A 14249-nucleotide genomic window follows, 5' to 3' on the forward strand; every position below is an offset into this window, starting at 1 on the left:
ACAAACTTTACAGCAAGCAGAAAATGGTGAATAAAGGTAGCATCTGGCCCAAAATTTGGAAGCACTTTTTACCTTTATAACGGTGCCGATTTCCGTGGGAGCTGATGGCCCGGGATGCAGGATCAGGGACTCCGGATTGCCCGGGCGGCCTTCACAGTTCGGCGGATTTCTTGGCAGCCAAACGACAACAAGACCGTCACTAAGTAGCTGTGCCACGCTTGAGGCTTCATCGATGATGAGTTCTTTCTGTTCGAGGGAAAGCCATCGAGGCCATGTTGGGGGCTGACTGGACTCGCCTGATGGTGAGCTGAAGGGTGTTGAACTGCTGCTGACAATCGACCAAGCCTCAGCTGAAAGAAGCTAGCCTATCGAAGAAGGCACAGTACGGTCCTTTTTTTTTTTTTTCGGTCAACCCCGGCCCTAGCCTCACCAATGGTATTACCAATGGTGTAGTCTAGTGTTCACGCCGCGAAGGACTTTTGAGAGTCACCAATCCCCTGCCAAGACGACGCACACCTCGCTTGTGTCGGTTCCTCTTTGCCGCCGCAACTGTGCCCCTGCTGCACATGTGCCACGTAATGCGAGATTTCGGATTCAAGACTCGCGATGATACCATTGGGTGAATAGACGCGAGGGAAAACGAATGGGAGACGAATTGCTTGGATGGTTTGGTTGGTTGCCTAGCAGCGCAGACGGTCATGTCCGGGAGTGGCGATGCAGAAGATAGCGACCGAAGTTCGTTGTTGGAGGTGGAGACTGGAAAGGTGACGGCAGATCATGGAGCCTGCTTGATTGATCGTGTAGGAGAACCGGACCACCAGAAGTGGACAACAATGATGGGGGAAAAGAGGCATTCGGAAATACTGGGCGCCAATCCGCAGGTAGACAACATTCACTCCATGGTAGAGTAAATCAAGACAAACGGAGGTAATAACATCCGTAGGTATGAATAGATGACGCGAATTGGGCCAGTTGGTTTCAGTTGTTGAAAGAGGAAGAAGGAATTATCGCAGGGCAATCAGATGGATGGAACTGAAGTGAAAATGATGGTGGGCGACGACTGCTCTTGCCGTCTGATTTCAGCAGTGCAGACACTCACCTTTATGTCCTCCTTTCGAGCCAGTTTCGCCGCGAAGACACAAGCAAATAACGGAGACAATATTTACTTTTATTGTTCAGTCCAATAGAAACAAGGGAATGCTGTGACAGCACAACGCAGGCAATCAAGCAATCACGATGCATAACCACCATAACCACAGCCATGCTCTTCTGCGCAGGTCAGCACCACAGTTTGGTTGCTTATATGCACTCAACGAGGTCCTCTTAAGCATCCAATAACAAGGGCCGCTGGTCTAGTGGTATGATTCTCGCTTAGGGTTCAATCCTGAGCATTCTTGCGAGAGGTCCCGGGTTCAATCCCCGGGTGGCCCCATTCTTTTTCGCCCTTTTTACTTTGCTTTCTTTTTCTCTTTTTCTTTTTTTTCTTTGCAATAAATAATTGCAAAATTGTAATTTTTTCAAGTTGTTGACAAGCCCACATCCTTTTTCTTCTGCCGATACAAAGAGAAGAACAAAAAGAGGAAGTATGAAAAAAAACATGTACTTGCTGTACAGCTCGGAAGCACGACATGCATTATCCATTAAATCCCACGAAAGCGAATGCGACGAATCTGAACACAGGTAAGGAAGCCATGCGGAAAATTTGTCGGTTGACCTTTTCAAATGCGGATTCTCAGTGCATGGGCTCCCGATGGATGCTTACCTTGTGTTTGATGAAAAGAGAAATATGTAGACATCGTGGAGCCGGCCGTTCATTTACCGCACTCGCTGCGCTGCCGCCTCTCTGTACCGTTGGCAAGACCAGTTGCTGACTTGATGTTAGGTAGACAGACTTTAATCTGTACTCTACGCCTAACCTTAAAAGAAGGCCGAGGCTAGAAATAAGGTAGTCTCATCTCCCACTTTTCCGACGTCGATAGCAACAGGTCAGGTACCGACCTCTACCCAATGATAGCAAGCAAGGTTATTCCCAGCTTTTCAGCTGGTGGGTAAAAGGGCAGATCCGTCCCATTTCCGCTCGGGACCTGGACCTTGCAACGAACTACCCTGCACTGACAACAAGCCACGAGAAACACGCTTGGCGGAATGCTTCCAGGTGTACAGTTTACACTACAGGAAGGGACTGTATGGGCTCGCTCGGAGGAGAGGAACATATGCACACTACACCGGACCGAACCGGTGCTTCGGAGCCCGTCTGTGTCCCGAAGCCCGCACTCCGGAGAACTCGCAAGGCTCGTTGCGGGCAAATGTAGGTATGGTAGTTTACGTGTTCTGCGCAACGTGGTTGCTGCATGTTTGCGAACAAATTCTGTAGAGGTATTGTATGCCTACCTCGCAAGTTTGTCCATCACCTATGGAATCCGAAGCCGGACAAGAGAGCATCAGTCATCTTTTTTTATTCCCGATGAACAGGCAGCATCGCATTCTGGGACGTCGTTAACACCGGTGCGGAACGATGACAGGGACCAAGTCCAAAAGCGACCCTTGCTCGACGCCGACCACATTCAATAACAATTGATTGAACAAGCCCATTTGCCATACAAGAAACCCGTTGATCGACATCAAGGATTTCCAGCAAGTGATCAGAATCCGGGACCGAAAGAGGTGGTGATGATAAGATGATGAAAAAGACGAAAGAGAAAAGATGGAGAACTTCATGTCCCGCCATGAACGAAAGCGGAGCAGGTCCACAGCGGCTGCGGTGCAAGGACAAGGGCTCTTGGATATCGGCTTGACACGTCCACTCCAGAGTTCAGTTCAGTCTGCCAAGTCAATGGTTTGCTTGATGGGGTATTCTTCAGCTTTCGGCCTCCAGAACAGATAGGAGCCCCCCTTTTCGCTAGCTGAGTCGCGATCTGAGAATCGTCAAGGCAAGGAGACGGCCAGTACAAGTTGCCGTGTTTGACGGGCCTTTCATCAGCGGTTAGCTCTTCCTTCGTCTCGTGAGCATCAACATGGCTCGCCTCACAAGCCTGTTGACGGCCGTTGCCGCGGGTGTCGGTACTGCGCGAGCAATCCTTCCCACGGATTGGACACCCATCTGCAAGCAGATCGAGTCAAAGATCTCGAGTACCAGCGATGTCATATATCCGCGTAAGTGGCTTCACTCCCCTCGAGTTCAGTGTCTCACGCCGTGAACGGAATACTCACATCTGATACCATGTACAGTCCAGGCCGTCTCCTTCACTTCGGCTACTGCCCACTGGTTTTGGTCGTCCGACGAACAGCCATCGTGTGTCTTTGAACCTGGATCTGCGGAGGATGTGTCGGTTGCGCTGCGGATTATTGGCGCGACCAAGACCCCCTTTGCCGTTCAGTCTGGTGGTCACACTTCGAACCCAGGTTTCTCCAGCACCAAGGGTGTACATATCTCGCTCAAGAGACTGAACCAAGTGAAGCTATCTGCAGACAAGAGCGTCGCTGAAATTGGCTTCGGTAACGTGAGTAAATGCGGTTGATTGTGTTGAGCCAAGACCGGTAACTAACAGTGTTCCAGATCTGGACCGACGTGTACAAGGCCCTGGATGGTACAGGCAGGAATGTCGTCGGAGGAAGAGTGCCCGGCCCGGGCGTTGGTGGCCTCACCCTCGGTGGTGGGTACTCATGGAAAACGAATCAGTATGGTATGACCTGTGACACGGTCAAAAGCTACGAGCTTGTCCTTCCCGTGAGTTCAACACCACGACTGGTTTCTAGTGTGACGAATGTCAGTTTACAAACCCCGCCCAACAGAACGGAACCATTACCAGGGTATCCAAGACCGAGAACCCCGACCTCTACTTTGCCCTCAAGGGCGGCCTCAACCGCTTCGGTATCGTCACCTCGGCCGAGTTTTACACCCATGAGCAGCCTGGGAAGGTGTACGGCGGTCTCGGCATTTATCCTACCACTGCTGTCGACCAGATTCTCAATGCCACTTCTCAGTTCTCGTACCTGAACAAGGATCCCCGGACCCAGATCATCACCACCCTTGACGGCGGTCCTCTGGGTACCACTGCCGAGGTTCTGTTCTTCCACGATGGGCCTGATAAGCCGGCCTCGTTTGAGCTGTTTGACAACATCGCGCCGCTCGTCAAGACCGTGTCGTCGCAAAGCTTTGTTGACTTTGTGCAGAGCATCCCTGCGCAGGTTCCCGAGTTGACCAATATTCGCGGCGCCTTCATCACCTTTGCGACTTCTGAGCTCTCGCAGACTTTCCTAGAAGCCGTCAGGCAAGAGACTGATGTAAGTAGCTGTGCTTCTGAAGCATAGTCAAAGGAAAGAGAGACGACTAACCTTGATGATACAACAACAGGACATTGGCAAGATCATGAGTCTTCATGGCGGCATCACCGTCAGCTACGACCTTGAGCCCTTCACCAAGTACGGCGAGCACGCCACTGAGAGTGCTTTCCCGCACACCGAGTCTCCTCTTCCGGTAAGTTACCTCTAACTGCATGTGACACACCCGAGCTAACCTGCCCTGCCGTGCCCCAGCTCTTCATCTACTTTGCGTGGTTCCTTCCGGAGAACGACGAGTTCTGGTACGCCCGCATGAAGCAGACTGTTGAGGCGCTCAAGAAGGTGGCCATGGACGACGGTATCTACAATAGTGATGCTTTTACCTATTACCCCAATTATTCGCTCTTTGACGCCACTCCGGAGCAGCTGTACGGCAAGGAAAATGCGGCGCGGTTGGCGAGGATCAGGGACCAGGTTGATCCGGATCGGATCATGGAGCTGGCTGGTGGATTCAAGATTTGATGAGGGGTTCCGTCGATGAGCAGGCAGTGTCGGCGAATTGGACTCAGTGGATCGATCGATAAATAGAAGATGCCACAAAGAAGGGAGCCGAAGTTGATGTGCTGCCCGTTGCTGGGAAAGAAACTGAAAGGCGCGGACTGGAGGTACCTAAATTGCGCAGTCAGCTGTCTGTAGGTAGTGGGGAAGGGAAACCACTCAGTGGAGCTGAGAATTACGGTTTAGGTATGGCAGCTGCGTTCATTCTACTTGTTCATCATGGAAGGAGCGACACCAATTAATACAAAGGAACAAGCAAGACGCATGACAAAAAGAACAGGCGCAATCAATCCAAACAGCGACTGCATCAAGCCATCTTTTACCTTCCTTGGTCACCACAACTTGAAATTCTAACAAGGCATAATTCCCCGCCTCCACACTCCACACCAGGCAAAGGAACCGGCAGGCCTAGTGCACAGATGGGTCCAGCTCCCCAGTTGATTCAGTCTCCTCCTCATGATGGGTCTCTTCACCATCGTCTTCTCCACTGACAGAAGCGTAGTCCTCATCAAACGAAAACACACCCTCTAGGTCTGACGGGCAGACATCCGTGTCTTGGAGTCTATCCCGAGCCTCATGTGTGCCGTAGGAGGCACTGACAATGACAGCAATGGTTTGTTGCCATGGATACTCCATAATGTTCCAGCTCTCGTGGTACAGGTTTATGCGAACATGGGTCCCGGTGAGCGCAAGAGGTGTGGAGCCGGTCTTGGAAAGAGGAACGGAGTGAAGTAAGGTAGGTAGTCAGCTACATGTTCTTAAAGCGGAAAGGAGACAGCTGCGGATGTACATGGGGTAGGTCGGGTATGTTGACTTACAAGGTTGCGAATTGGGCCGAAATCCTCGTTGAAGACTTCCACTTCGGTCGGGTAGTCCATCGCTCCCCACGTCTCGTCAGTGGGATTCCGGCTGCCCCCGAACGCCCAATTGGCGACTTGGTAGCGATCAGCCTTGACCTCGACGTTTACCGAAGAGTTGTCCTTGACGCAGGATGGCTGATGTTGCGCGTGGTCGATGCTTAGCTGACTGTTCTCGATAGAGGTGACACGTCGGTACTTAGCATAGTGGCAAGAATAAGACTGCCGGTCAGTTATTAGAGGTACCTGGTACTGACCTTCCACACCAATCCGTTACACAAACCGACACGGATTTCCTCGCGCAACCTGTCTGCTTTTTCTTGGATCTCTTCTTCTGACATGATTTCAAAGACAAAGTCCTCTTCCCCGGACCAGTATTCATCGTCGGCGTCATCATCATCCTCAACAGTCTCCCAATAAGCTGGTGTTGCTACTACTGCCTCGACTCTGTGCTGCTTCAAACTCGGCGGCTCAAGAGTGGGACTCTTTTGTTTCTTGGCAGTCACCGCCTGGGATGCGGCGTTTTGGCTACTATGGACTAAAGCAGGCGGCAAGGAAGGTGTGAGTACGGATTCGATCCAGATTGAGGCAGCAGACGGGAGAGAGAAAGGGGAAAGAACTGACGCTTGTCGTACATGGCGGGTGGGATTAGGTAGCACTGAGGTTGGGAAGGCGGGAACAGGCCTGGATAGAGGCGGAGATGGAGGAAGAGACGAAACTGGTGTCTTGATGCCCGGTGCCGTTGCAAACTGAATTGAATCAGGCCTAGAAGATGGAAGGAACTGAAATGTTTTAGAGCCAAAAGTGGCAGCAAGGGAACGGGAATCTGGCCAGATGGGAAAAGGCCAGTTTTCCAAGTTTCCGTTATTGGGGGTGCACTGCACTGCGATCCACTGCACTCAGCTGTGGTGAAGCTTGATCGAGGGCACCTCATACAGCGAGATCTGTGCATGTAACTCACCTGCGCCAACTTTACTCTGCTCCCTACCGGCATCTCACTGTTCCAAAATGTACCGTATACCTCTAGACTCGGGGGATCCGTCTTGAGGTTCCCTAGCAATCAGGCATAATCAGACATACATATGCCCGATTCTGTACAGTCCTTTATGCCTTCAAAAAAGAGTGGGGGAGACCGACGTGTTGCCATCCCAAAGCACTGTAAATTCGATTTTGCCGGAATCTTACTTTTTCCCACCTATTCTCTAAGGGCGTTGGAGGTTGGGGATAGTATTGATTCAAAGTCACCGTCTTGCACCCAATTTTTGGTGGGCGTGAATATTGCAGTTTGCTTACAGATCCTGCTTGATTTTCAGGGAACCTCAAGACGGATCCCCCGAGTCTATACGATATTCCACTTGGCATCAAAACATGGCATGATGGCCCCCATTGCTTGAATGATTTGACGCTAATTGATAAAATTGAAACCAGGTACCTTCGTTACATTGAAGCGGACGCTGCGGGTAGCTAGCTTGTGGCCGAAGCATCGAACCCCGCGTGACATGCTTCCTTCCTTCCTTCCTTCTTTCCTTGCCGGCGTGTCGACTCACACTGCAACCTAGAGGTAACCAGAGGGACAGCGCCTGCCCTAACTGAAGCTTTGGACCTTTTCCAAACGAAATCGGAACTCTCGTCACTCCGGTTCCTTTTCCATCCTCCAAAAAACACCCCGAATGAATCTTGTCAACCACGAAGCAGCGCACGAACATCCAAGATTACATGCAGTACACCATCATGATGTCCATGCTACAGGGTGCGAGAAACAAGTTCTTACTTCAGTTAGTCTACATGTACTGTCTGGGGCATACGATACACACAGTCCAGCTAACCTCGGTCTTCATGATCCAGTTTGCCCCCCTTTTCGCTGGTCAACCTGCTCAGCTCGCCCTTACCGAGTCCACGGCGACATCATACTTCGTGCCTGTTAGGATTGAAAGACAAAGTCGCCGATCGTGGTTTCAGCGAGTTGCGAATAGATGAATGATCCGGCCACGGTCGAGGTCGCTCCACAGATCAATGCTCCGCCCATAACATAAGGATTCTTCCCGACTTGGACCGTTGCCAAGCCCGACAGAAAGTCATGCCCCTTGGTCAGACACGTATTGCCAATCTTCAAAAAGGGATCAGCCTTGCTATACCCGGCCACATGATCCCAAGTCACACATCCGACATAGATGACGCATTGTAGGGCCGAGAAGAACATGGTCACCATGCCCTTGAAGATGCGAAGGCTGCAATGCTTGATGCCAGCAAAGATGGAGACCACCCAGCCAGTCAGTTTGAGGCCCCAGCTGGGCGCCGGATCATCGGGATCTGGCCTAGGGAAAGTCAGCACAATTCCTATCAGGAACCTTGTTGCGCCGCCCTTGTCCCATTCTTTCAGGGCACCAAAATCCGGGTAGGCACTTTTCATGGGCATCACCCACTCCCGCCACTCGCTGTACATGGAGTAGCAGTTGTACCCAAACCAGATGATACCGACAATGTAGGAATGCGCCTTCAACCACTTCGCAATCTTCTGGAGGAGACTATGCTTCATCATGTTCTTGACGAAGCCGCCTTGGTCCTTTTTAGGCTTTCCTGCTGCTCCCATTGAGGCGACACCATTATAGCTCGTGTCGGAAGCGGTGGGCATAACCGCGGATAGCTGGGGAGCGGCCATGAGCTCATGTCCAACGAGCTCGGCATCCAGCTCGGCTTTGGCAGCCTGGATCTCCTTGTAGCTTGGATGCTGCTTGGGGCTCACACCGTGGTATATCTTGAATGCAATCGTACCAGGAATGGCTAGCAACATGGTGATGGCATCCAGGAAGGACAATGGTCGGTCGGATATCTTCGACCACAACCAGGAGATGACGGGGATCTCGATGGTCGCCGTGGCGGCACTCTTCACCATAAGGATGAGCTTGGCTCCCACCCGAGTGAAAAGCGTGATCAAATCGCGCGCAATCGCGATGAGCCTCGTAAGGAGCTTACTGCCGAGTTTCGAAAAGATCTCGGAAGCAGTTGCTTTGCGAGACGGGTCGAGGAGTGAGACTAGAGCCGACCCCATGTCCCCCGCGCCCTCCGCAAACTCCTTCACGATATCTTTGAGGGCTGCCATGATCTTGGTCAGGTCGTCATCTTCCATCTCCTTTTCTGCAGACTCCATGGCTTGACGGACTTCAGGGTTGTGCTGGGCATGATGGTTCGCATAGTTCCCCCCTGGTGAGTGGAAAGCTTTCTCCATCTGGCTTGGTTCCTTCCCTTGTTGGCCATTGCCGTCTGGATCGACAGGACCGTCGACTTTGGAAGGCAGCTGGGTTGTGTTGCAATTCTTGCCAAGACTCTCCTCTAGTTCATCAAGATACGACACCGCCTTATCACCAAAGAGAATGATCGCTTTGGCAGCAGTATCGATGAACCCTTCGAAATAGTCGCGGAAGATATTATGGGTTTCCTTGATATCGTCCCAGGCGAAGAGAAACTTCAATCCGTTCCATATCTTCTTCAGACCCTCGCCAAGCCACTCGAGGGCCTTCCTTAGGCCTTTCATTACATGTTCGTATGTCTGGACGAGGAATTTCCAAACCTTCTCTCCAACCTTGACAACAAGATGCCACCCGTCTACGAAGATGTCCCCCACCGACTCGAGAGATCGGGTGAGCCAGTCAAACACTGCCCAACTGCCCGTAGCGGGCTTCTCTCCGCTGATATAGGATTCCTCTCCAACTTTGGGTTGCTCTGAGGGCTGTTCTAAAGAGGTAGGTTGGGATTTCTCGGTACCTGTAAACTGCGCTTCCAGTTTCATGCTGGCACCCTTTGAAGATAATGACTTGATGGCCGCGGCAGCTCCCTCAATGTTGACGTTCTTCGATCCTCCGCTCAAGAGCTTTTCACCATTTGGAAGGTGGACATTCTTCAAATCATCGCCGGACTTGATCTTGCTAAAGAAGTCCAGAACCTTTCGAGAGGGATCGATGTAGGTTGTCTCGCATCCTGGAACGCCCGAAACTCGCAAGCTCGGCACATTCAGGTCGTCAATCTCTTGAATCACCGTGAGGGTTCCCAGCACATCGGCCTTGACTTTGACTGGCAGTCGGCTAAGCTCCATTGTCCGCCCGTTCACAGTTGCTATACATGTACTGGATGCACTGAGGTCAACTTCCAGCCCACCAGCTGGAGGTCGCACTCCAGCACCAGGATAGATCTTGACGTGGGTCGTGTAGGTGAACACTTCTCGATGTGTCTTGATCGCTGGGACGCAAAAGTCACTCGTTTTCCAAAGACTGGAGTCACCCGACTGGTACAGGACCCGCATTTTCGGATGGCTTTCGTCGCCGAGAACGAACATTTGCTGGGACTGAGTGGTTTCGTTGACCGAGGCAGCAAAACGTACACCTCCGTCAAGGACCTGATTGGCATCGCTGTGTCTCTCAAAGACGTCAACCGCGGGGCTTTCTGAAGAAGGTCTAATCATGAAGTGAGTGTACGCAATGACGCCGTCATTGTTGCGAGTGAAAACGGAGACGAACGAGCCAGACTGTGCAGCATGAATTTGTTTAAGTCCTCGGAGGCAGTCTGCTGAGGCAACCAGACTGGTGTCAGGCAACTTTGTTGAACCTTTCACAGAATCTCGGGCTGGAATACGGTGGATTCCATTTTCCGCGGAAACGAGAAGATCGGTCCGGCCCGTCGATGTCCTGACGGTGGCAAGATCAGAGGCACCTGGGGGAACTGGCAGGTGATAGTTGATATGGGAGTAGTAACCTCCCTGGCCGCCCAGTCCGGTGAAGCTGAGTCGGAGAACCTCACTGATCCTAAACAGGACAAAGACTCCAAAGGTCCCGCCACCTCCAGGCAATGTACCAGGGCAGAGGCTGATGATCTCTCTTGGGTTGCAAGGCATCTGAAGATCAGTCTTGACAGACCAGGAAGAAGCCTTGTAGTCGATGTCAAGGCGGCATATGTCGTTTTCGGGAGAATCAGCCTTTCTGAACCTTGCTACCGCAAGGGGATGGTCGTCATCCGAGCCTCGGCCCTATGAGAAAGTTACTGTTAGTACCGGATGGAGTAGTCAAGGTCAACGACATGGAGGCACTCACAATCAGAAGACCATATATCTGGCCTTGGATGGTGTTGTCCTGCACCTGGACAGCGTGATCCAGGAGTTTGTCGATGTCCTTTTGAAAAGCATCGGGCCTTAGTCTGCGCAAGACGACCAACTGAGACAGACCCTTTGGCTCTCCGTGGGCGAACACGAGGTTCAAAGTCAGGTCGGTGTCCTGATATACTCCGAGCGCTGTGGTCTGATGCTCTGTCGGGATGCCCAGCTTTTCGCTGAGGTTGATCAGCTGGTTTCGGCCCCATTCGTCCTGTTTGATGAGATACAGTACACCCTTAGTGCCAATGGAAAACACCATGGGGTTCTGCTTTTCATCCTTGACGACGTAGAAGTCCTGCGTGTCCAGAAGTGGCGTGGATGTCACCACTTGCTCAATGAGCTCTGAATCATGATAGATGGACATTGTCGACGGCGTGTTAGGACACCAAAGTCCCCAGGACGAGAAAGAGAGAACGATCGAGGATACAATGGAGAAAGAAGTTGTGGAATGAAAGTATCAGAGAGAGGCAAGTTGACTGGACACTCACCGATTCTTCGGCAGATACTCCATACTGGCGGAGCGTGACTATATGAGCTAACCGCTTGTCTTGGACTCTCACAGTCACGCATCCGCGTACCGAACCTCAACAAGATGGATGAAGTGCTTCGACTTGTGACGAAAAGGTCCGACCATCGTCAAACGAAGAGCAGCAAAAACAGGCGTACCCAAGCTGAAGACTGCAGTGTTAGCGGCGGGGTTTCGTTCAGCTGGATGTTCAGCTCTGGCGTCATCGCTCATCCAGAGATGCGTTGGCATAGCCTCGAGCCAAACAGCGTGGTGATGATCTCTCGAGTCATGTTGGGCTGAATTGCACCTGTGCCTAGACAGAGTATGGATTGTCTCCAAATGACGAAATAGCTATTTCGCTCAACAACCAGCCCGTCCATCTAAGCTCCGAGATCGTGCATACGTAGATTGGACGGTGGAGTCCATTCCCGCAAATAAAAGTCACATGAGGGCCGGGAGCGCTAAACAAAGGCGGACATACAGCTGAAGATACTCACCACAATACGACCCAATATCGACCCAGTGGCCTCCAGACTTTAGCACGTCGATGAAGGCATTCCATTACTCGGTAAGTCGGGAGGGGCTGAAAGAGATTCGACGGCTCAGTGGAGACGGACAGAGCACTAGGTATAGGACGTGGCACAGTGCATACACTAAGTCTTCTGAGAGCAATGATCGACGATCTGGGGATCCAGTTTGCTCGATCTCGAACTGCATGTCAATGAGGTGGGTCGGTCCCAATTGGCGCTTCAGCTGCATCTGATAATATTGATCTAGCCATCTTCGACACTTCAGCTCAGATGAGAACATGCATCGATGCCTAAGTTTTGGCGATCCTCCCTGTGATGTCGCCAATATCCGCTCAGCTACCTCAATTGTGGAGAGGGATACGTACTCAGTCTTGACCCTCACCATTCTGGTGATGCCGAGGGCAGATGCGACAGGTAAGCACACCGGATCACTTGAGAAGATACCAGCTCCAGCTCAGCACAAATATTGATGGCAATCCCGCAATCATCTGATGCCTCTTCAAAGACACAGCTTTGCAGCAGACTTGGACTTGACCTCCCAACTGGATACTTCACAGTCAACTCCTCGTCGCTACACATTGTAGAGTCCATTCACGCAGACATCAACCTCAAACACTTGAACACGATGGCGACAACTGAAGTTGACTCGCGCCTCAAAGACTTCGATCTTCAAGGTTTCCATCAAATCATTGCTATCTCCCAAGATGTAGGTACCCAGGCTTGCAGACTCATGATCACACAGAGGTCCTAACCAGTTCATCAGAAAATCAATGATAATCTCAGAGTCCGGTTTGATCCTGAGCTCCAACCCGAACTTGTCTCTTTCAAGCATGAGCTTCCTCAAATGGGAGTTTCAGAGGCAACGCTCGACCCCCCGAACATCGAGGTGTGCACTGAAAGCGATACGGAAACCAAACGTTCGAGGTTATTCCTAAACTTCAAGACCGGCAGTTACAAGTACAAGGCGACCGTTGAGGCAGGAGGCGTTGAAACGGTTGCCATCGACGGCTGGAAAGTTCCGTTCTTCGTCGCTTATGACGAGAAGACGCTGGCCAAGCCCCCCGACAGCAGCCATCCGGACTTGAAGTCGAAATGGGCCAAGTTGGAACCCGGAAAGTACAGCCTGAGTCGCATCATCATGTTTCTCGGCTCGGCACCTCTCTCTTCCCTCGACTGGGACCACGCCCATTGTCCTGGTCTCAGCCAAGAGAATGACCCATATGGCATGAAGAAGATGTTCTTCAGAATGTTCCTTGAAGCATACTTGTCCAGTCTACAAAAGAACCCAGACGCTCTCACCCTTGGATACACGATCAAAGAGGCGGCACCTGACCCCACGGACAAGGCGCCCACGTTCTCTCCAACCGCTGTGAAGATTCAAAACTACAAATACCAACCTTGTTCCGACACGCAGCAAACCATCAATGGGAAGGCTATCCCTCCAAACTCCCGTGACGCCTTTGTGTTCATGGAGATGACCGGAGGAGCTGATATCCCGCATGATGAGCTGCAGAGAAAGGGCAATCTCATCATTGGCGACATGTCGGGCGCACTTGTTTTCAGCAAAGAACTCTTTTTCAACAAGTATCTGGTAGAGAATGCTCTCAGCAGTGTCAACGTCCGCTTGTTCGACATGGCGAATGATCTGATGAAGTGGGTTGATGGAGGAGGCTGGGATTCGGACTGGTTGCTTACCAACGGGTCAAGAGCCGAAGCCATTCCGGCTGCCAAGTGGACGATTGACGGGTCCAAGGCCAAGCTGAGTTGGAAGGGGGAGAAGTCGTACAATGGGTGGGGTATCAACCGTTCTACTGACACTTCGATCGACACAGAGCTGTTCACTGAACCACGGGCAAACAAGATCACCATCACGTCGAAGATGAAGCTGGGTGCCTTGGAGACCGTATCATCTGGGCACGTGGGCGGTGGCGGGTACAGTAGAGGAACGGACGGGAAAGTGAACCTCATAATTGAGTTCACCATCTTGGCGGACGAGGACGGCACGCTTCACGTAGAGCCGAAAGAGACGATCGAGCCCATCCATGTGGGTGACAGCAGAGACAACAATATTCTCAAGCTTATCTTTGGCAAGCAAAGCCATGAGGTTAGTGACTTCATCAAGGGCAGGTTGCAGAACGTTGTCCAGACAAAGCACATTGGCGACGCGATTGCTGCGGATCTCAACGAGAAGAAGCAGCTCGTGTTTCCGGGTTCGGGAACGTTCAGCTACAAGGATCCAAAGTTCTCGGATGCTGGCGATCTTTTGATCACGCTGGACTTGGTTGGGAAGGAGATTGAGAAGAATAAGAGGTTGGTTTCTGTCATCTAGGGGGCTCATCCTGGACAAAGATAACATTGTGTCTTGGGTATACCCA

At 51.6% G+C, this 14249-nt stretch overlaps 5 protein-coding genes and 1 non-coding gene across 6 annotated transcripts; 4 read left to right on the plus strand and 2 right to left on the minus strand.

Moving 5' to 3' along the window:
- Positions 1-1341: 1341 nt before the first annotated feature.
- On the plus strand, positions 1342-1431 carry NCU15215. The gene has a single exon. It is a non-coding gene; the product is annotated as a tRNA-Pro (tRNA).
- A 166-nt stretch (positions 1432-1597) lies between these two features.
- NCU09164 (hypothetical protein) lies at positions 1598-2571 on the plus strand (the record flags this gene model as incomplete). The annotated part of the gene is made up of 3 exons (XM_953981.1): positions 1598-1680; positions 2176-2308; positions 2473-2571. The coding sequence occupies 3 exons, from the start codon at positions 1598-1600 to the stop codon at positions 2569-2571; spliced, it is 315 nt and encodes a 104-aa protein (XP_959074.1).
- Positions 2572-2940: 369 nt separating this feature from the next.
- Positions 2941-4803, plus strand: NCU09165 (hypothetical protein; the record flags this gene model as incomplete). The annotated part of the gene is made up of 6 exons (XM_953982.2): positions 2941-3153; positions 3229-3500; positions 3557-3727; positions 3793-4284; positions 4355-4477; positions 4537-4803. The coding sequence occupies exons 1-6, from the start codon at positions 3015-3017 to the stop codon at positions 4801-4803; spliced, it is 1464 nt and encodes a 487-aa protein (XP_959075.1). The 5' UTR covers positions 2941-3014.
- A 444-nt stretch (positions 4804-5247) lies between these two features.
- On the minus strand, positions 5248-6690 carry NCU09166 (hypothetical protein; the record flags this gene model as incomplete). Its single annotated transcript, XM_953983.1, has 4 exons — positions 5248-5547; positions 5658-5834; positions 5954-6478; positions 6658-6690. The coding sequence occupies 4 exons, from the start codon at positions 6688-6690 to the stop codon at positions 5248-5250; spliced, it is 1035 nt and encodes a 344-aa protein (XP_959076.1).
- Positions 6691-7448: 758 nt separating this feature from the next.
- On the minus strand, positions 7449-11200 carry NCU09167 (hypothetical protein; the record flags this gene model as incomplete). Its single annotated transcript, XM_953984.2, has 2 exons — positions 7449-10713; positions 10778-11200. 2 exons carry the CDS (start codon positions 11198-11200, stop codon positions 7618-7620), a joined length of 3519 nt encoding a protein of 1172 aa, XP_959077.1. The 3' UTR covers positions 7449-7617.
- Positions 11201-12152: 952 nt separating this feature from the next.
- On the plus strand, positions 12153-14203 carry NCU09168 (hypothetical protein; the record flags this gene model as incomplete). The annotated part of the gene is made up of 3 exons (XM_953985.1): positions 12153-12288; positions 12432-12580; positions 12638-14203. The coding sequence occupies 3 exons, from the start codon at positions 12153-12155 to the stop codon at positions 14201-14203; spliced, it is 1851 nt and encodes a 616-aa protein (XP_959078.1).
- Positions 14204-14249: the final 46 nt, after the last annotated feature.

This window comes from Neurospora crassa, linkage group III, assembly GCF_000182925.2.
Source record: "Neurospora crassa OR74A linkage group III, whole genome shotgun sequence".
Lineage (NCBI taxonomy): Eukaryota > Fungi > Ascomycota > Sordariomycetes > Sordariales > Sordariaceae > Neurospora > Neurospora crassa.